Source organism: Solanum stenotomum, chromosome 3, assembly GCF_019186545.1.
Source record: "Solanum stenotomum isolate F172 chromosome 3, ASM1918654v1, whole genome shotgun sequence".
Taxonomy (NCBI): domain Eukaryota; kingdom Viridiplantae; phylum Streptophyta; class Magnoliopsida; order Solanales; family Solanaceae; genus Solanum; species Solanum stenotomum.
In genome coordinates, this window is record NC_064284.1 from 61,620,936 (window position 1) to 61,642,253 (window position 21,318).

The window sequence follows — 21,318 nt, forward strand, 5'->3', positions numbered from 1 at the left end:
TTCATATTTTGAATCCTGAAAATTTCCTGTCATAAAATACGGTACATTTAATTCGCCCTTGAATTTGAGGTAAAAACCTATTGAATTTCATCGAACATACAACTTATACAACTTTAGATTGATTCTACTACCGTAAAAGTATCAAATGAGTGGTTTTCGCTGAATTTAAACATGACCAAAATAACTACTTTATAAATAGGACCCATCCAAAAGTTCACTTTATATGCCTTGAATTTGTACACTTTAAACGCTGAGGCTGAGTGCTTTAACTTTCATAAAGCAAAATGCAAATGAATGTGTTTCTTGATTGTGGGTTTCTCTTGAAATGACTTATATTTGAAAAATAAGGAGAAAAATTGGATCTTTTTATGTAAAGAAATCTCTATTTGAACCCCAAGTTTTGAATTTTTTTCTGGGAATTTTATGAGTTTCTGAATTGTGGAGTTGGGCTTAGTGTTGGAAGTTTGTTTTTCATCCTAAGAAGAAAAGGGTTTTTGTATTTTCTCCTCTAGGTAAGCATTCTTGAAATTCTTAGTCTCTTGTCCTTTGTATTTGCATCTTCTTGATAATATTTAGTACTATGTCAAATGTGACACTAAGTTTTGTGTTCTTTTTACCAGAAATTATCATGTGGATTGATGCTGCTGAAGTAAGTGAGACACCTCCATCTCATCATGCTATTAAGGTATTATGAGTTCTAAGTTCCTCCTCTCTTTTTCTCTGTTTTCTAGTTCCTTATTTACATTCCCAAAGAGTGAGAAATTGAGAAAAAAATGAGGGTAATGAGAAGTCTTACTTTAAGGGGTCGTTTGGTGTGATAGATAAAGAAAAATAATTTCGAGATAAGTTATCCCTACTTGTGGGTGGAATACTAATTCCGAGATAACTTATTCTAGGATAAAAATGTGAAATAACAAAAGTACCCCTTAAACCCTCCTTTATAAACAAACAACTTGTTCTTATAGGGCGTTTTTGCAAACAAACAAGTTATTATTAGAAATTATGCCATGCATATTATTTCAATATGACAAACCAAACAACCAATAAAAATAATCTTAGTAAAACTAATCACATCATAACTTATTCCAACATAATTTTTCATATCATAACTAATTCAAACATAATTTGTATTCAAACCAAACGACCCCTAATAGTAGGGGTTGTTTGGTTGGGAATAAGTCATCCCGGGATAAGTTATATATCTCATCACTAAGGTATAAATTGTGGGATAAACAATCTCAGGACTGCCTAAGACCTCCAACCAAAAAAGGATAAAATAGTCCTGCATTTTAGTCCTATGATTATTATATCTTATACCTTACATCAAATGATTCCTTAGTTAGAATGGCCCCTTGGGTGTGGCTTAGGGTTCAATGAAGTGGGTTGAGAACTATGAGGTCTTAGGTTTGAGTCCCAATGGAGGCAATCTGGGAGCAATTCTAGAGATCGAAAGAGAAGAAGAAAAAGGGTATATTTTTTCTGATGGGATTGGATGAAACAACCTATGGAACAGTGAGGTCCAGTCTTCTTTACTGTCTATTCAAAGATGGTGCAGGAAGAGCGGGTGTCGCCTGTGGAAAAGATGATCGGAGTGGAACAATGGCGTTTGCACTACAAGTCGGCTACACTTACTGGAACCAAGGTGAGGGAGAAACAATAAAGTGGTATGTTCACATTGTAAGAAACTCGAACAAGAACTTTCTCAAAAAAAAAGAAAGAAAAAGCAACTCGGACATGAAGCAAGAATATGCTAAGGACTCACGGGTTACCCGGAATAATGTTCAAACAACCCAAAATGTGAAGAGAGAATAGGTTGCAGAGGAAGAGGTCAACCATAGTAGCAGAAAGGTGGTCTGGGCGTTGGACGAGGAAGAACCAATTATCGCGCCAATGCTGTAGTGACCAAAGATGGGAGAGGACCGAACACAAGATTGATGAACATAGGCCCGATGGAACCACCAGAACTGAGCCTTGAGGAGTGGAAAACTGTGATCGAGATGTTGAAAGCTAAAAGATTGAATACAAATGACAAGATGGATGGTAGACCTGAAAATAAATACTGGATCATTGACACTAGGGCCACCAATCATATAACAGGTAATCCGGAAGGATTATGTGATCAACGGGACATTCCAAAGTGTCCGATTGGACTTCTGGACGGAAGCAACTCGATTGCCACCAAAGAGGGTTCCCTTATGCTGAATGATTCAACATGGCTAAAAGATGTCCTTTATGTTACAGATTTAACAACATACCCAAAATAATCCCACAAATGAGGTCTAATGAGGGTAGAGTGTACGTAGATCTTACCCCTACCTCATAGCGATAGAAGGGTTGTTTTCGATAGACCCTCAGCTTAAGTAACACGTCTCAAAGCAGTTTGAAAAAGGGAATATGAAAATGAAAGTAGTAAAAGCAACGAAAAAACTTGCTAGGGGAAACATAATACGGTAAATGAAGCAATGAAAACAACAAGTAATACCAAATCAAATAATATAGTAATAATAACAATACTGATAAGAGAGCTCGATAACGCTCAACTACCTACTAGCTTCCATCCTAGTTTTTTTTTACCTCTATTTCTTCCTATATTGGGTCATGATCTTAGTAAACTGCATGAGTGTCTGTCTAATACGTCTACCCAAGACCCACTATAGCCAACTTTTCACACCTCCTCACTGGAGCAGTTGTGCATCTTCTTTTTCACATGTCCGAACCATCTAGCCTCCCTACGTCATCTTGTCCAACACGAAAGTCACTCCCACCTTATGCCGAATAACTTCGTTCCTGATCCTATCTCTCATAGTATTTCTTCACATCCATCTCAACATCCTCATTCCCTTAACTCCTAATTTTTGAACATTCAAGTTCTTGACCTGCCAACACTCCCCCCTATACAACTTAACTTGCCCGACGACAAATTTATAAAATTTGCCTTTAAGTCTTAATGGTACATTCTTATCACATAAGACACTGGATGCGATTTTCAATTTCATTTACCACGCTACAATATGATATGTAACATCATCATTGATCTTCCCATTTCCTTGAACTATGACCCCAGATACTTCAAACTTCCTTTGTTTGATATGACTTGTGCATTAATCCTCACTTCCACATTTGAGTTATGACACCTGAGTTACATCACTGAACTTACACTCCAAGTATATTGTGTTAGTCCTGCTCAACCTGAAGCCTTTAGACTCCAGGGTCTATCGTAAGTTTTTTCTAGGTCAATGAACATCATATGTAAGCTCCTCTTCCTTTCTCCCTATACTGCTCCATCATTCTCCTTATGAGATGTATGTCTTCTGTAGTCGAACACCCTGACATGAAACCAAATTGAAGTGAATTGTCACTATGCCCGAGATGAGCCGTTGGCCGATCGTATATCTTCAATCTATGTTCCACGAATGATCAGTTGGTTGATATTTTTACAAAGGTATCCGGAAGGTCGCAATATGAACATCTACTTGGCAAATTGGGCATATGGATCCTCATGCTCCACCTTGGTGGGGGGGGGGGGGGGGGGNNNNGGGGGGGGGGGGGGGGGGGGGGGGGAGGAGAGTAAAGTAATAAATATTATGATAAATTGTATTATGGTAGTTATGTGATTGTAATAATTATGGTAATTGAATAGTTGTAGTTCAATTAGGAAAGAGAAGGAATTATTGTAATGAAGGTGATATTGTGAATATTGAACAATAGAAAAGGAAGAGGAAATTTCTCCCAAAAGTGTGGCTTTTGTTCATCGTTTCTGCATCTTTATTTCAACACTTTTCATCGCTCCAAACGTTGGTGGACAGAGTCACCCAATACATGTGTCGGAGGGAGGTAACATGTGCCCATGGGTATTAGTCGAGGAACACACAAGCTGGCCCAGACACCACGGTATTAAAATATATGGTAGTTAGAATTCCATGAGGGAACAGAAAAATTATTAAAACCAAAAGGTTTTTGCCTCTTGGGAAAATTCTGCTGGCTGGGATTTTTTTAGTTGAACATTGTTAGTTTTCTAAATGCACTGATGTATCAGTCAATTCTTGAATATTTCCTTGTCATTTATCCCATATTATGGTGCCATTTGCTTTAAGCTTTAAACTGATATTTTCCTTTTGCAAATCAACTTAATATCTCCTGTTGGTTATGATGATGACAGGTGCATCATCTAATGTGCATGGAACTAATTCAGTTTGTAACTAGAGTTTCGATATTACTTCCTGAAATTGAAGCAGTCCGTCCTGGATGCTCCGGAACAGAGGTACTTTGTCGGTTGAACAGTGAAATTGACAAAGCTAAGACACTGCATCAGCACTGCAGTGAATCTAGTAAGCTATACTTGGTATGCATTCTGGAACAAGCTAAACCAACTAGTTATTTGTTGAGTTTTTTTTGTTAAATTTGCCTCCCAAATAAGCTATACTTCACTTTTTTTTGTTAAATATATCTCTTATGTAATGCTACATTGACCCCATTCCTCCGAAACTTAGTCAGTTGAACTAGTACAGAACTTAACATGCTGGTGGAATTTCCATCAATATACAAGGGTTTTTTCTTAATGCTATCTTGTTTATGTTTCCATGGAGGCCAGCAGCTTAGGCTAGTCAAGGAAGGGAGTCTAAGACTATGTGCGACGGGTAGGATGGTAGAGGCACATTCATATCATAGCATTTCTAACACAATTCATTGGTTTATACAATTAAGTGTTTGCATGACCAATGTAACACTTCTAAACATTATAAACATACAATGAAGATACTCTATTATCTTCAGTCACTAAGCAACAATCTATATTGCGTTTCCAGGCATTCACAGGAGATACTATACTCTCACGATGTAAGAAATCAAGAAACATGTTTGAGCAAAGCTTAAACCAGGTGCAAAATATGGTTCCAGTATCGCTGGCTGCGGAGGTCAGTCAGAAAACATTCCTATGAGAGGTTCATCTATGCATATTTTCTATTTCTGGTGGTCTTGATTGCATAATTCTTGATGTGTTTCAGTTCTATAAGTGAATATACAAGCCCGTGGTGCATGCTACTTAGTAGAATTTTCAACTAAATGACAAAGTCCGTAATGCTCATTTGGCTGCACATTATTTTCAACTAATCTCCATATCTATTGTATTTTCTTGGTGGCATTCCACTTTAATGAAAAATACTGGCTGCAGATTTTACAACTGATTGCTGAACTAAGGGGTGCGATATTCAGCGTGGACCCATCTGAAGAGGAGGCAGGGAAGGTTATAAAGGAATTACTTCATCGGTATGTCAACACAACAGATTCAGCTGAAGAATATGCCTTTGAGGCAATTCAAGTTGCTATGTGGAAGCTTCATATCACATCTCTAAAAGCTCTTTCAATTGAAAAACGATCCATAAAAGAGATGATGGATAGAGTTGGTGAGGGTGAGACAACGAAAAGGAGGATCTTATCGATATTTCTTAAGCTCCTTAATAAGCATGGAAAATCAATTGTGACAGAGCAAACTCATAAGGAAGACATGTCTTAGATGCAATTTACCGAGGACATGATTGTAGATAGGAAAATATGGAGGTCGAAGATTAGGGTAGAGGGTTAGTAGGTATAGTGTTGTCTAGTTCCCTTTTTAGTATTGCTATTATTACTATCTTATTATTCAACTGTAGTATTACCAATTATTTCTTTTGTTTCAGTAATTGTATTATTTGTCGTTGCTACTATTCTCTTCTTTGCTATTGTATTTACCTTACATGCTTGTCTTTTGAGCTGAGGGTCGATTGGAAACCTCTTTACCTTCCCAAAGTAGGGGTAAGGCTGCATTCATTATACCCTACCAGCCTACCCAGATCAGACTTGTGGGATTATATTGGGTATGTCGTTGTTGTTGTCTTTATTTGTGATTGATGTATGGTCCTGTTGTAATTGCGTCTGGACAAACGTATGAAAGATTTCGGATTCAGAAATGGTTTGCTGAAGGGAGTGATACATGTCCAATCCTTTCTGGTGTGTTAGGACAATAAGATGTATGCAGACTTTACATCTACCTATATGGAGTAAGTTGTTTCTGATAGGTCCTCAACTTAGATTAGTATACTTTATTAATTACCCAAATATGTTACATTTAAATTGTTTACTTAGATCATTAGATGCAACCAAACTTCTTGGCTTTGAGAAAATATTTAAAATTTTCAAAGAAAAAAAGTACTTATATTTTTAGCCTTTTTTATTCTTTCGGTTTAGGGATTTGACGTTTGAGAAAAACCAGCTCATGGAATGTCGAAAGAATCTAAGCATTCAACTCAAAACTTTAAGATAATAATTCGACTCATTTTGTTTCAGTCCGCCCTGCATAAAATCTGCCCTGCATGTGTTGCCCCACTCTAAACCCGTCCCGTCCTATTGCCATCTCTTCTACGCAAGTAAGTTTGGAACACTAACTTGCACAATCAATTAGGCCTACTTGAAGATTGTAATATTCAGATTGATTTTCAGGTGCAATGGATCATTTGTGTGTATGGCCCAAACATAGCTGTTTGGAGCAGTAGTGTAAATGCTTTTTTTTCATCTGGTGTCCGGAGCCTGTATTGGAGCTCCGACTAAATTTAGATCACGCACTACATGACTCATTCGGGGTGACACTCCTATTATGATTTTCTTCATACCCATGACTTAAAATCTGAAACATCTGGTTAAGGATGGAGCAGTCCCACCAGTGCACCACAACTCATGTCGGTGGGTAAAGCCTTTACTCAATGAGAATAGGTCCCAACTTTCAAGGGCAAAGATGTAATTTTAGCTATAGATTCGATAAAACTCAATAATTTAAATTCAAATCTTAGATTGTCTAAAAAAAAAAAAACTCATTTGATATGTATATATAATTTATTGAGAAATCATAATCAAATAGGATTATAATTTTATGAAACTTTTGGATACTGGTTTAATTTGTAGGACAACCAAGTATGGTTGCCCTTCTGTTGTTCTCAACTTTTTTGTTGGTGTCCACTCATATATTAGATAGGAATAATTAATGTAGGGCCTAATTTACTCTTTGAGAATTTAATATGAACATATGTTAGAGGTGAAATCAAAATCAAAATTTAAGTTTTATCATTGAATCAATTATATACATATAAAAAATTATGGATTCAAAATTTATTTTTTGTTAAAATTTTACAAATTCTTCACATATATTTATACTCCATGATGAAATCATGTGATGCAATTGAATATATATAGTACTTTGAGCTCCTCTTTACACCAAATCGAACAATTTTAAAATTAAAAGTAAAAATACACAACACTTGATGATTGCTAAGTGATAAATAAAAATATAGTACTCGAAGTTTGAATTTCGAACCTCAAATTAAAGTGAATTTTGAATGCACTAAACCATTAAGCTAATCTCTAGTTTGATATTCAAGAGATTCAAAATTATAACACCTGGCAGGCCATTAGGATCTGTTTTTGGGCATGATATGGATAACCTATTAGAAGCATGCATCAGTGATTGATTCCACGCGATTGATCAAAAATTCATGAACTATAAGTCACATATAAATAATTTTGCAATTACTTCAAGATTCCATTATTGCTCCTTCCCATATATACCTAATACTTCTTTTATCTTAGTTTATTTGACATCTTTCGATTTTCGATATACAAACAATTTAATGACTTAGGAATATGGGAAATGGATTTAGGAAAGAAAATAAAGTTTGAAATGGTGAGTTATTCACAAGCTTCCACCTATTCAACTCACTTCCTCCAAAAGCAAAAAAAAAAAAGGTTTTACTTCCTTTTTTCGAAGGGACACACTAACTAACTAGTAGCCATTTTTGGAAAGAAAACATATCATATAATTAGTTCATTGTCTTTGTTCTAAATTTTGGCTTTCCAACTAGAAAGAGAGAAGAAAAAACATCATCATTGATTATAATAATATTGGAAACATTGCATCTCTCAACATTCATATCACATCAAAATTATTTCAATTACCCAAAAAGAAAAGTTTATTCCTCCTCTTTTGGACTTTTCCACACCCCAGATCTTTAAACAAGAATAATATTTCTTCCGTTTATTTTTACTGGTCATTTATTTCTAAAATATATTTTTATTTTCACTTGTTACTTTTGACATATCAAGAAAAATCAATAAGTTTTTTCTATGTTTTACCCTCAGCATTAAATATTTATTTTTCAAATCATTTTTCAAGACATCATTTAATATAGAATAGTTTGATAAAATATCTATATCAATGATAATTTTCTTAATAATTATGTGTCAAAGTGTGACAAGAAAAAGTGAATAGAGGGATATTTTACTACTCTTAAGTGGATAAGGTGCATGAATGAATTCAATTGGTTGACTTGCTTGGAGACTTATTCTTTATCCCTTCAAAAATCATAGTATAAGAGTTGAGTGGATATAGGAGTACTCTAGATTTTCTCCACTAATCAAAGAACATGATGCAAGGGAGTTATTTGGATTCCGAGAGGATTAATAATTTGAAGTTAATTTATGAGGTCTTATAGCAATTTTAAATTAACGTATAATATTAATTGAGACAAAGTATAATTTATTGTGGAAATTTTCGCACTATTGCCACCTCAAATAAAAGTATGTTGGGTGTTGTCTTAGTTCCATGTGACTGATCGTCCTCTCGAATCAGCTACTGATTATTAGTATTGCATCGGTAACCTTTAATCAAAAAATATTTTTACTTTATATGTTCTAAATAGCTTTAAGAATATTGTAAATTTTTTGACATGAAAAAATCTTTGTTTAACAAATATGTCAACTACCAGTCTACCACTAACTTACTTAGCCAAGTTTTTCAAAAGATAAAAAATACTTATTTATTTAAAGTATTTATTTTAGGAAATGAAGGTGTTTGATTAAGTTTTTAGGAAACAATGACGTAAGATGGATAAGTATAGTTTCATAAAAAATTAGAGCCGTCAAAACGGGCTTAGTCTATGGGGCCGGCCCAACCCAACCCGCTATTGGGGTAGGGTTGGAATATGATTTTTCAAGTCAATTTAAAACTAGAGCTTATAAGCCCGACTCATATAAGCTCTTGGCCTTTGAAGCTTGATTAGGGCCGGGCTGGGGTCAGCCCATGGGCCAAAACTATTTATTTAAGTAACTTACAATAATCTCTCAAGTATATAATATAATTACTTAAATACACGCTATGTTGTAATATTATGAATCTTACCATATTGTGGAACGTCCAGTTACATATATCTCGGAATATATGGACTCAAAATTAGGTTAATTTGTTCTAGATACACTCTATCCAAGTAGATTTGCATGTGTCTAGGATATATCGACAAATCTCGCGCCCTCGCCTCCCTCCCATCTTGCTTGTCACTGTCTTTCTTCGCTCGCATATTTTGTATGCAAGATACATGCTAATTACACTAAACTTTTTGCTAGTGTTATTGAAACAACACCATTGTTTGTCATATTTGATTTGAAAATCTTCTCATTTTCTTGATGTTGTAGAACTATAAGTTTGAAAAGAACAAAAATGAAAAATGAAAAAAGAAGGGCTAGCCCGCCCCAGCCCTCGGCCCTTCTAAGGTTGGGTTGGGTTAAACATTTTCAGGCCCTTCCAAATGAAGGGCCGGCCCGCCTTAGCCCTTCAAATTCCTTGGCCTGTGAGGCTTGGGCCGAATGGGGATGGGCCGGCCCTTTTTGACGGCTCTGCCAAAAAATAACATTTTTGATCATTTTTAGGACAAGATTACCCGTATACAAAAAATCATGTATGCATTGCAAAATTATAATTAGTAAATAACTTCCTTTTTTCGTAATTTTTCACTTAAAATCAATTTTTGAAAATATTGGCCAGACACAAACTATAAACGAAATTACTAAACACTTTTGATAAGAAATACTTTTCAAAATAAGTTAATTTCGACCGCCTGATTAAACATATATACTACTTATTAAGCTATTATCAATTTCAATGTACACTTAATTAAATCCAAACACATAATACTTATTAGTAAAAGCAATTTTAATACTCACAAATACTTTAATAAAATACATTATCAAACAATTTTAATCAATTAATTCAAATGTATTATCACCGCTATAAATAATGGTTTTCTCATCACAAATTAATAGAAAATTTATTTTATAAAACATAAATTTCCATCTCATTTTCATCGAATCAATTTACTAGAAAAACGCATTATAGAAAACATATTTTCATTTTCATATGAAAATATTTCTATTTTTTTTTTTTTACTGATTCAATCAAAATATAAATATCTGTAAAAATTTAGTGTATATATATATATATATATATATATATATATATATGTTGTATTTGGATAATGATGTGGGGTTTGCGAAATGATATTGTGCTAGGTTGATTACTTTTTTAAAAGGGAGAAATGAAAAGGACTTGCTAATAAATGAAAATTTGAACCCTCATCAAATAAATATAAATTCAGGTAATCAACCAACTGAATTACTGATTGATTTGATGATTAATTAGGTAAAGAAGGTGGAGCCATGATGAACTAAAAAAAGGTGGGGTGGTAGGGTGGGTGGGTAAGTGGGGGGCACACCCATATGAAGGGGATAAAAATCTATTCAAATAATGTGCTTTAATTTAAATCTTAACCATGTTGTTTATGGTTTCTCATTCTCAATCATTCTGAAGTTGGTTTATCCTATTTAGGGCTTGTTTTGTTGGCAGATAAAGAGATTATAACATTGAAATAAATTCTAGATAATTTTATGAGAGGTAACATTTGATGTATTATTTATTTGTTAAAAAGTTATATATATATATATTCTCGATGTGAAACAAATACAATATATTTATCATCGTAGTCTAACAAGTAACACATATTTATCATTTTCATTAACAAACTCATATTTATTGAATTAAATAACAAACCTTTGTCTTTGTCGCTCTCCGTTACTTGGAAAAGTTAGCTCATTTTCCTTTTTATCTACGTTAAAAAGTTAAAATTAATTTTTTTAATTTATAAATGTAAGTGACTATACAAAATTTTACCACATCCACTTTTTTTTTCTTTTTTTAAAGTCAGGGTCGAGTCTGGAGGGCTAAAAAAAAATAAGTGAGGTAAATTTGAAAGCTACATGACAATTTGGGATTAGAAACCAATTTTTTTTTTTAATTCAGTAAATATTAATTTGTTAACGAAAATGATAAATATGCTCTATTTATTAGATAACGAGAGTATATCTACATTATCTTTTTATCGAGGGATATATCAATTCTGAATCACAAAATTAAGAGATATTTTAGTCCTTTTTAAAATTAGTAATTTCAAATCATTGTGCTAAAATTATAGTATTATTTTTATACTATATTCTATATTGAATAATGATTTCAGAATTATTATACTTCCCCAATTCATTAGGTCGATATATTACTTTCTTCATTTAAATTTATTTGCCTTATTTTCCTTTTTAGCTTTTTGTTTTAAAAAGATTATTCTTACTATGTTTTATTATCTTGAATCTAATTACTAGAGTTTTTTTTTTCTTTCTAATCTCACTTCTATTTATGATTTTCCATACTAGCACTACTCGATACGAGTTGTCTCAGTCACCAAACGGGAGACAACTGTTTGGCTAAGTTTGTCTCTAGCTGCCTTTCACTCAGTGGCGGAGCCAGGATTTTCAATAAAGGGTTTCAAAATCTGTAAAAATAGACAAACGAAGTAGCCGAAGGGGGTTCGACATCTACTATATATACATAAAAAACATTTTAACCATGTATAATTAATGTAATTTTCCGCTGAAGGGAGTTCGGATGAACCCCCTTGGTATAAGGTGGCTCCGCCCCTGCTTTCACTTTGTCTTTTTTTCTAATTAGTATGTAAACTTACTTCTTTATTTTTTAGTTTTTACCTTGTATTCGATATGCATTTTAAAATTTTAACTAGTCAGAATTCATATTGAAAAATTTTCATTAAGGATAAAGTGTATCTTATCAAAAGCGGTTTCATAATCAAGATTCGAATATAAAATTCTTATCAAAGATGGAAAAATATTTATCGTCATGAGATAATTTTTGACGATAAAGTCACACAGTTAGTGATGGTTATTTTGAATATGAAAATATTTTCTCACACACATACATACATACATGACATTGTATGTGAAAATTAGAGTCCTTTCAATTTTTGTTTACTTTGTGATGGTGACAACATGCTATAAAGGACGCAAAGCATTGTTGTCTTATTCTTTATCCTTGCAGAGACAAAATGAGGGTAATCTCTTTACAAAGTCATGTGTGATAAGTAAGTGTCACGTTGAAACAAATGCAATTTTTATATAATACTGATAGATCATTTATGTTATTTGTGGTGAAGTGTTAAAAATTTTCATGTTTAGAAGATGAAAGTTGTGAAAATGAGAATATTGAAATGGATGTGTGGATTTACTAAGGGAGATAAGATTAGAAATGATGATACTTGGGTCAATGTAAAAGTGTCCTCGGTGGAGGATAAGATGAGGGAAGAGCCTGAGATGGTTCAGACATGTGATGAGAAGATGCATTGATCATATCCCAATGCGGTTATTCTCGTAGTTCTTGTTCTTTGATTTCTAGTACATCGACTATAGTATTATTTGGGTGTAGATACTTTTTTTTCTTTTCATAATGTTTTGTCATGCTATCTTTAGTATTTTAGGATTGGAAATAATTAAATGTCATGCGGAGGCTAACAAAGAAAATCTTGAAAGATCATGAGTAAGAAAATAAACAAGAAATATACCAAAAGACACAAAAATTTAGCGTGGTCCAGTCAACAGACCTACATCCACAAGAGGAGATGATCAATTCACTATATAAATATAAGAGTAAAAGATAACGAGAGAATTAATCTCACACAAATCACTCTTGTTTTCGTAAAAAAGAAAGTAAAAACCAAGTGAGAAACCCTGAACATAAAATATTTCTTCCAATAGTGCGAAAGTTTATCCCTCTGATCTTAGTTGCGACCCCCCGATCAAACTAGAGCGTAAGAGCGCTTTTTTATTTGCATGAGTCAAAAAGAAGTTTACACAAGTGATAACGTATCACTTGTGTCTCACCGTTTATCCCCTTACACGGAACTCTCAAAGCTCCCAGGACTACATTGTGAATGCTACTAAGTTAGAAGGAATGAACCTCTATTTATAGTCATAAATATTTTCCTACAAGAAAAGAACTAGCCAAATATGAAGACTTTGTGTTTTCCTTTTAGAAAAAGGAAAACCCAATTATATTAAGAACCTCATGGCGAATACCCAACAAATCTCTCCCTTGGCCTGAATTTCTGACAAAATAAATTGTTCCACCTTCTTCACATAATCTTCACAACTTGCATCTTGCTCACTAAAATCTCCTCCTTTAAATCTATGTCTCATCACAGAGAATCTTTCTGGAAAAATTTCTCCAACAAAATTCTTTAGTGATGTTAAATAGGTTGCAGCTAGAATTGAACCCGTCAAGATGAACACCATTTTAACCTGGTCAATTAGTGGATGATTAGCTCCATTTTTTTTTGTGTATAGTAGCTGCGTATTTGGTGATTTTATTCCTTTCTTTTCTCTTTCTATCTTGTAGTTGTTGTTGCTCATTATTTGACACTTTTTTGTTGGTAATTTTAGAGAACACATTTGTAATTCTTGTTGATTATAGTGAAGCTTGAATCTTGTGGTTTTTACTCTTCACTTCGAAGATGTTTTCACGTAAATTTGGTGTCTCGTATTGTTGATTTATTTTGCTTGTCTTGTTTGTTTTGGTTGATTTATGAAATCAATGAATAATTTTACACTTAGTTTTTAATTTATTTTTATCATTAATTATAGTTATTTTTTTATTACATTTTTCAAGACATCGTATCTATTACATTTAAAGGGTAATATAATAAAATTATCATTTTATTTATAATTTTTTAAAAAGTGTGTAAATTAATAATAAACAAATATTATTGAACAAAGAAAACATATTAATTATATCATTTATAATAATGGCTTTTGAACTAAGTGAGGAGTTGGATGTCCACTCATTGAACCCTACCATAGCTTATCAACACATTCTTGATATGCTTTGATTTTTGGGCCCCCATCTGTCCCTCTCTCTCCCTGTCCCTTTATCTAGAAGTTAGAAGTCGGTATAAGTGAATTCAATATATTTGATGTAAAATATGAATTTATATAAATAAAAAATATATATAAATGTTATTTTATTTATAGTATTCTTTATAAAATATTTTTATTCTTCTTTTTACTATTGTTGTTAAAAAAGAAAAGACATATTTCACTATTTACAAACTTTTTGTTAATTTTCAATTTCTCAATTAAGTTTCAATAACAAGTTCTTATAATTATTGAAATGTCATATTATGTTTAAGATCACATAATTTAAGAATATTTGTGAAATTATTCGGTTTCTTTTTAGTTTCATGTCCAGTTATATGCCCCAAATGTGATAACATAGATGGAGTAAATTATGAACACATAATCTTAAAAATATTACTCTTTTTTTTATCTTAATTTATGTGATATATTTTTTTGTCTATTATTTTGAAAAAAATAATATATTTCTATTTTTAAAAGTAATTTAAATTACACAAAACCACAGATTCATGTGCCCCTTATTTTTGCCTATAAATCCACCCCTGCTAAAAAACATCCACCCAATTTAGAACAGAGAGACTACACTTGATTCGATTATATCAAATCTTAACCGTTGAACTCATCACGTTTTAATTCTGAATCCGCTTCTGCCTTCATCCATATCCAAACAGTAACTTATACTTTATCTATTATCTATATAAATCTCTTCCACTGATTAGAAGTACAGTACCATAAACTCTGATTTGACAAAAAAATATCAGTTCCAACATTTTTCAAAATGAGCATTCTTGAAAGACAAAGAGCTATTTTTGAACATTTGTACCAATGCCAACAACAACAAACTTCTAATTCTTTGCCAAATCAAAATCTTGCTCAACTCAATAGTTTAATGAGTGAACATACAATGGAATTCAGTCAATTTCAGAATTTTCCCATCAAGATTGACACACAAATTGATTTTGGAAGTGAAAAGCGGAATTGGACAAGCAAGAAGAGAAAATCAGAGGTTTGTAAATGTTGTTTTCTACTTTTATTCTACTAATGATTGTGTCCGAGCTCGCTTTCGTGCACCTACAATGGGATAGATCAAACCTCACTATCTAAGGCGAAAAGTTTAGATAGTCAATCAACTAAGTTACTAAGATTTTCCAGTTTGCACGCACCTTAATTAGGCCACCTAAGTAGATATTTCTTGCATCTCAATTTATGTGATAATGTTTGACTGAATACGAAAGTTTAAAAAATAAAAACAGACTTTTGAAGCTTATGATCTAAAATAAATAATACATATAGATCATAGTATTCTTTGTAGGAGTGGCTTAAAAAAAAAGAAAAGAAAAGAACATCACATAAATTGAAACGAAAGAATTACTAGTATTTATCTACCAACAACATATGTATATGATATTTACCTTCCAATAACACATGTATCAGATTATCACTCAACTAATAGTTTTTATCTTTATTTTTTATTCGTTGAAATAAAAATAAATTATAACTTCGTGAAATAATAATTATTAGTTGAGTTACTATCAGACAAATCAATCCAAATTAAACAGATGAAAAGAAATCACTGGACTTATTTTTGCCTTAGCAATTTGAGCCCTAATTTTCTATGTTGTTTGTTCATTTTTCAGCTTAATGAAGAAGATGAATGTAAAGTTAAAAGACATGATGGAGAAGCAGGGGAAGTACAGACAGAGATGATAGTGAAAAGTGAAAAAGGGAAGAATTCAAAGGAGAATTTAGAGGCTAAAAATACTGATTTTATTCATGTCAGGGCTCGTCGCGGCCAAGCTACTGATAGCCACAGCTTAGCTGAGAGAGTAAGTCTCTTACTACATTGATAGTTTCTATCTTGTTACATCATTGTAACTTGAGTTGTCGTGGATTATGAGTTTGAACTGTGAAATCAGTCACTAGTACTTGCTATTAGAATAGAATGCTTATATTACACCCTTTGGATGTGCGATTCTTCCCTGAATCTTGGGTGAATGTGGAATGTTTCATCCATCGAGATGCCTTTTTTAGTGTTATGTTGTTGTGGTTGTGACTACCTATGTATTTATGTTTTAAACTCTTGGAATCTTGAAACAACAGTAAAATTATCTCCTTATGGGCCATAGTTTCAAGCCGTGAAATGTATCAGGATAGTCTGACTACATTACACTGCTTTGGGATGCTACCCTTCCCCGAACTCTGGGTGAATGCAAGATGTTACATTACAATAAAGTTGTTTTTATGTGACCTATATGTTACATGTTCGAACTTTGAAATCAACTATCGATGTTTTGTCAAGATAGGTTGCTTACATTATACCCCTTTGAGGTGTGGCCCTTCCCTCGACCCTGGTTGAACATAGAACGTTTAGTGCACAAGAATTCCCTTTATAAATGTATTTTAAGTTGTTGTAGTGATAACTATTGTGAATTTATATGCCTACCCTAGCTAATTCGGAAAGCAACATGCTAATTAGTTCTTATCAATCAATTTTTGTAGGCAAGAAGGGAGAAAATAAGCAAGAAGATGAAATGTTTACAAGATTTAGTACCAGGTTGTAACAGAGCGATTGGCAAAGCAGGAATGCTTGATGAAATCATCAATTATGTTCAATCTCTTCAAAAACAAGTGGAGTTTCTTTCCATCAAACTTGCCACTTCCAATATGAACACAGATAATTTATTTGCCAAGGAGTTACCTAATCCAACATTTTTGGGAAACAGTAATATTGGTGTTACACAAATGTTACCACAAAGAAGAGAAAATTGTTTGATGTCTTTCCCAGAAGCTTTTCTTGATTCTTCAAATGTTCTGGTAATTTCTTTGATCCTTTGTTCTGTGTTTGAAACATAATATAATTAAGTAATTAATAATGTGTTTGTTGAAAGACATGTCCCATGTCATATCGGGACAAATCTCGGGACTCCTTATATGACTTGGACAATCATTCTTCCTTTGAGCTAGTTTTTGGGGTAGGTCGAGAATTCATTTCTTCAAACTGGTATCAAAGTCAGAACCATTGAATCCGATCTGTGGGTTGTGAATACACTCCCGGTACATAATTGTGCACACTCCAGTCTAGAAAGAGTATGGGCGTGAGGGGGTGTTAAAAGAAATGTCCCACATCTAACGATAGGGGCGAGATCTCAGGACTCTTTATATGGCTTAGACAATCTTCCTTCTTTTTTAGCTAGCTTGTAGGGCTAAGTTAGAACTAAGAATTATTTATTTACAGAGCTTTTTCTCGGATGAGATAGTCACACACAATTTAAAAATCAGGCCAACATATAAGGGTGATGTGTGAAGACATAATATAATTAAAAACATTTTCTATTTTTAATTCTTGCTTAAAATATTCTCTAAGATTTGCCATATTTTGTGGAATTGTTTCATTTGCAGGCATTACAACAGCTACCAAATCTTGAAACTGATCTACAATGCCTTTTTGGTGTACGGTTTCAGTAGTAAAAGAAAGACCAAATTATTTAATGAAGGTTGGTTTTGGTTTTGACTAATTAAATTGATGTAAAAAAGAAACATATTTTTTTCTGACATTATTTTGTTAATGATTTTTGCAGGCGCAGGAATGGCAAATTGCAATTATATATATGGCCTAGTCCACAATTCTTTTGAAGTAATTAGCTATTAAAGTACAATTTTTCTTCACATCTTTTAGTACATTTATTGGGCATATAAGAATATGTTCACATGTATAACCAAAGTTGGGACTGTTTATTTGGATGTAATAACAAATTGATTTTGTTATCTTTTTTGAACTTTGTGTTGATCATTTAAAATGCTTTGATAAAAATATACTAATAGTGCAATAAGAGGAAATTGATTTTCTACTTGTCATCGAACCAAGCCAAGCTTGTTTTCTCTCCAACAGAAGAGCTTCTAACCATGTCATCATTGTCCAATACTCTCTTGAACTAAACTTTTAGTATATATATATATATATATATGGAATCCCTTTGATAAAAAAAAAAAGTTGATTAATTAAGATTGAGGACATACAACACCATCCTTTTAGGGCTATTATTGAAGACGGTAGATTTTTGTTGAATACTAATGAAGTTTCTATTAAACATATCTGGAAAGAGGCGAATCAATGAGTCAACTTTCGAACAAATGACACAAGTGTTGGGGTTTATTTGCCCTGATTTCTTATCATAAATAGGTTTTTCTTTTAGGAAAAGGTTTTAATATTTTATTAGTCCTTTTCTTGTAGGAAAGGTTTAGGACTCTATAAATATAGGCTTGTTCCTTCTAACTTAATTAGCATTCACAATGTAGTCCTAGGGTTTTGAGAGTTGCGGTTATGGAGGAGAATTTTGTGTACCTCCTTGTATTCCGAGTGAATTGGTTGAGGTTGTTTCTCTCTATATTTTGTACTCTCATATTTATAGTGGATTGCTCATCTCCTTTGTGGACGTAGGTCGATTGACCGAACCACGTTAAATCTGTCTCTTTTGGTGTGTTTCTCATTTGTCTTCTTACTTGTGGTCTTTCGAGGTTTGCTTTGCTAGCTTCCGCATTACACCTGCTTATTTCGGTCCTAACAACAAGCATGATGAAGAGCTAATAATTTGGAGAAACAAGGGTATAGGGTGTCTTCTCGTGACAAACTTAAATCAACATTATTTTAAAAAGAATGTAATCTATTTTAACCCTTTCCAGTGTAACAATAAGAAAAAAAATTCACAAAATATTTTTCAATTTTCTCATGTTCACTCAGTTAAAATTGTTAGTAAACATTTTCTCTACGAAAATAAGTTCCTTAAAAATGAGAAAAATGACTTTCTCGCGAAAGTAGGGAAAAAAAGTTTCACAACTAGTATTTCACATTTATTATATTCTCCCCACCCTTCGACATACTTTATCTTTTGCTCTCCCCCTAGCCTCCATTCTCACCACCCCTACTCCTACCCCACCATCATATAGCTATCTAGATTATATACAAACTAGTGAATTCATCCGCGCTTCGCACGATCATATAAAATAGATAATTTATTAAATATTATTATTATATGAAAGAGGTGTTTATAAATATGATAATTTATTTATCTATAGCTAATATTATATTTAATATATATAAATCTAAGTTGGGATTTTGTGAATATTTTTCAAGAATTTCTCCTTCCATAAAAAAAATATATAAAATAAAATAATAATATCTTTCTATAAATGTGCACACACATACAATTTGATTCCACAAAGAAAAAAGTAAGAAAATTACATGTGATGTATTTATTATTTTTTTAAAGTGAAAGAACACAATATTTATTCTTACAATGTATAAAAAAAATTAAAAATAAATCACATAAATATACTATTTGTCAAAGTAAAAAGAAAATTAAAGAATGGATAAGGTTTTTGAGTTTGTTAATGACAATTAATATACTTTTAATATAAAATGAGTAATAATTACCATCAAATAAAGAATAATGATTTAGCCGTGAAAACTCCTACGCATTTATGTCTCAATTCTAAATAAAAATAAATAATATTTGTTGTGCACATATAATTTCTTTAGAATTACCTCACTCTCCCTCCCTCCCGTTACTTTATATTTATCAATTTTCATGTCACGCCATAATTCTTGATAGTTCGAAGAACTTGAACATAATAAATATCAAATGAAAAATATATTTCAATCATTAAAATTTATTTTTACACAATCAGTTATAAATTTTAAAACTTGATTAGTAGTTAGCAAACTTTAAAACATAATTAAGTTACTGATTTGAGCAAAAGGAAATTAATTATAAATTTAAACATGGTTAGTACTTATAGTCGAATTCCAATCATAATTGAGATAAATTCATAAGAAAGTAATATTTCTTCAGGATCTACTCCATTTTAAAATACTTATTTGAATCAAAAGAAATTATAGACTTACAACAATCATAAATCTATATAAATTAAACTTAAGAGGCATCATAGTAACACATAAAAACGGAAAGAAAGAAAAAATAAAATACATATATCATTACAACTTTAATCATAAAAAAATAGAAGGAAAATGAAATCAATACATAATTGTGAGCTCTTGTCGATATCCACTTCACAAAACTCACTATTCAAGAATTTTCTTCTTGTTATTCAAGTCAAACAAAAGCATGAAATAATATAATAGTGAAAATAAATGATAACTTTGAATTGAATCTTAAGAAATAAAAAATTGAATTTATATAGGGAAAAAATGAAGGAATACCATAAGGTGTCTTAACTTTTACATTAAATATTTAATGGTTATGACTATGAAAAGTTGAAAATTATGAGAATTATAAATTATTAATAGGGGAAATTAAGTAGATGAGTTATGAGTTATGATGGTATAAAAATATATAAGCAAATATGATGGGAAAACATAGGTAAAGAAGATATAAATATATAGCATATCAATTGTATTAATTGATAAGCTACGTGGGGTTAATTAATTGTATTAAATAAATTAAAGGAGAAAATATATTTAAATTCGAGAAAAAAGATAAAGCACTATTGTTGGCTATAAAGTTTTTATAATTTGGCACGTGAAGAGTCTTAGTTGCAAGTGTTTCTTCATTAAAAAAATATTAATTTGTAATAATTAAGTGATTTACCTTTACAATAATATAATTAATTTAAATAAAGAAAATCTCAACAAAACCACAAAAAAAAGAAAAATTGAAATGGAGGCCATAAAGAGATGTCACATCACCTTCTCAACACGCCCTTAGAATCATCTTAAACTAGGGGTGTACGTCAAATGGGAGGGTTGGGTTGAAATTGGAGATATTAAATTGGGTTGGGTCCTGACCCACTCAAGTTTATTTTGGGCTTAAATGGGCTTTAAAACGGGTTGAGTCTTAACCCGCTCAATTTGACCCGCTTAATCTCAATAATTTTAATATATTGTTATTTAAGTTTAATAAACACAACTTAAATTTCAACTCAAGAGAAATTAAAAAAAGAAGTTACTAATGGATAGATAAATCCTAAAAGATATAAAATAGATAGTAATTCATACCTTCAATATACGAATATACATTACATCAATGCAAATAAAGAGCCTTAAAACGAATTGAAATTGGAGATTAAATTGGGCTCAATTGAAAATTCTCTTAAAATTGATTGAGATTGAACTCAATTTAAATTTTCATGAACCCTTCGGGACAGGTTATGGACAAATTTACCTATAGTTGGACTCATTTTTAACGCCCATTATCTTAA

At 32.1% G+C, this 21,318-nt stretch overlaps 2 protein-coding genes across 2 annotated transcripts; both read left to right on the forward strand.

Moving 5' to 3' along the window:
* Positions 1 to 579: 579 nt before the first annotated feature.
* LOC125859137 (U-box domain-containing protein 5-like) lies at positions 580 to 5,512 on the forward strand. The gene is made up of 4 exons (XM_049538853.1): positions 580 to 685; positions 4,160 to 4,342; positions 4,806 to 4,913; positions 5,171 to 5,512. The coding sequence occupies exons 1-4, from the start codon at positions 581 to 583 to the stop codon at positions 5,510 to 5,512; spliced, it is 738 nt and encodes a 245-aa protein (XP_049394810.1). The 5' UTR covers position 580.
* Positions 5,513 to 14,674: 9,162 nt separating this feature from the next.
* On the forward strand, positions 14,675 to 17,879 carry LOC125860252 (transcription factor bHLH63-like). Its single transcript, XM_049540181.1, has 5 exons — positions 14,675 to 15,109; positions 15,741 to 15,929; positions 16,603 to 16,917; positions 17,503 to 17,597; positions 17,682 to 17,879. Exons 1-4 carry the CDS (start codon positions 14,882 to 14,884, stop codon positions 17,566 to 17,568), a joined length of 798 nt encoding a protein of 265 aa, XP_049396138.1. The 5' UTR covers positions 14,675 to 14,881; the 3' UTR covers positions 17,569 to 17,597; positions 17,682 to 17,879.
* Positions 17,880 to 21,318: the final 3,439 nt, after the last annotated feature.

Coding starts and splice junctions, on each gene's coding strand:
- LOC125860252 (XM_049540181.1), top strand. CDS start 14,882: ATGAGCATTCTTGAAAGACAAAGAGCTATTTTTGAACATTTGTACCAA. Junction 15,110..15,740: donor GCAAGAAGAGAAAATCAGAG/GTTTGTAAATGT, acceptor TTCATTTTTCAG/CTTAATGAAGAAGATGAATG. Junction 16,918..17,502: donor TTGATTCTTCAAATGTTCTG/GTAATTTCTTTG, acceptor TTTCATTTGCAG/GCATTACAACAGCTACCAAA.
- LOC125859137 (XM_049538853.1), top strand. CDS start 581: ATGTCAAATGTGACACTAAGTTTTGTGTTCTTTTTACCAGAAATTATC. Junction 4,343..4,805: donor AATCTAGTAAGCTATACTTG/GTATGCATTCTG, acceptor TTGCGTTTCCAG/GCATTCACAGGAGATACTAT. Junction 4,914..5,170: donor CAGTATCGCTGGCTGCGGAG/GTCAGTCAGAAA, acceptor TACTGGCTGCAG/ATTTTACAACTGATTGCTGA.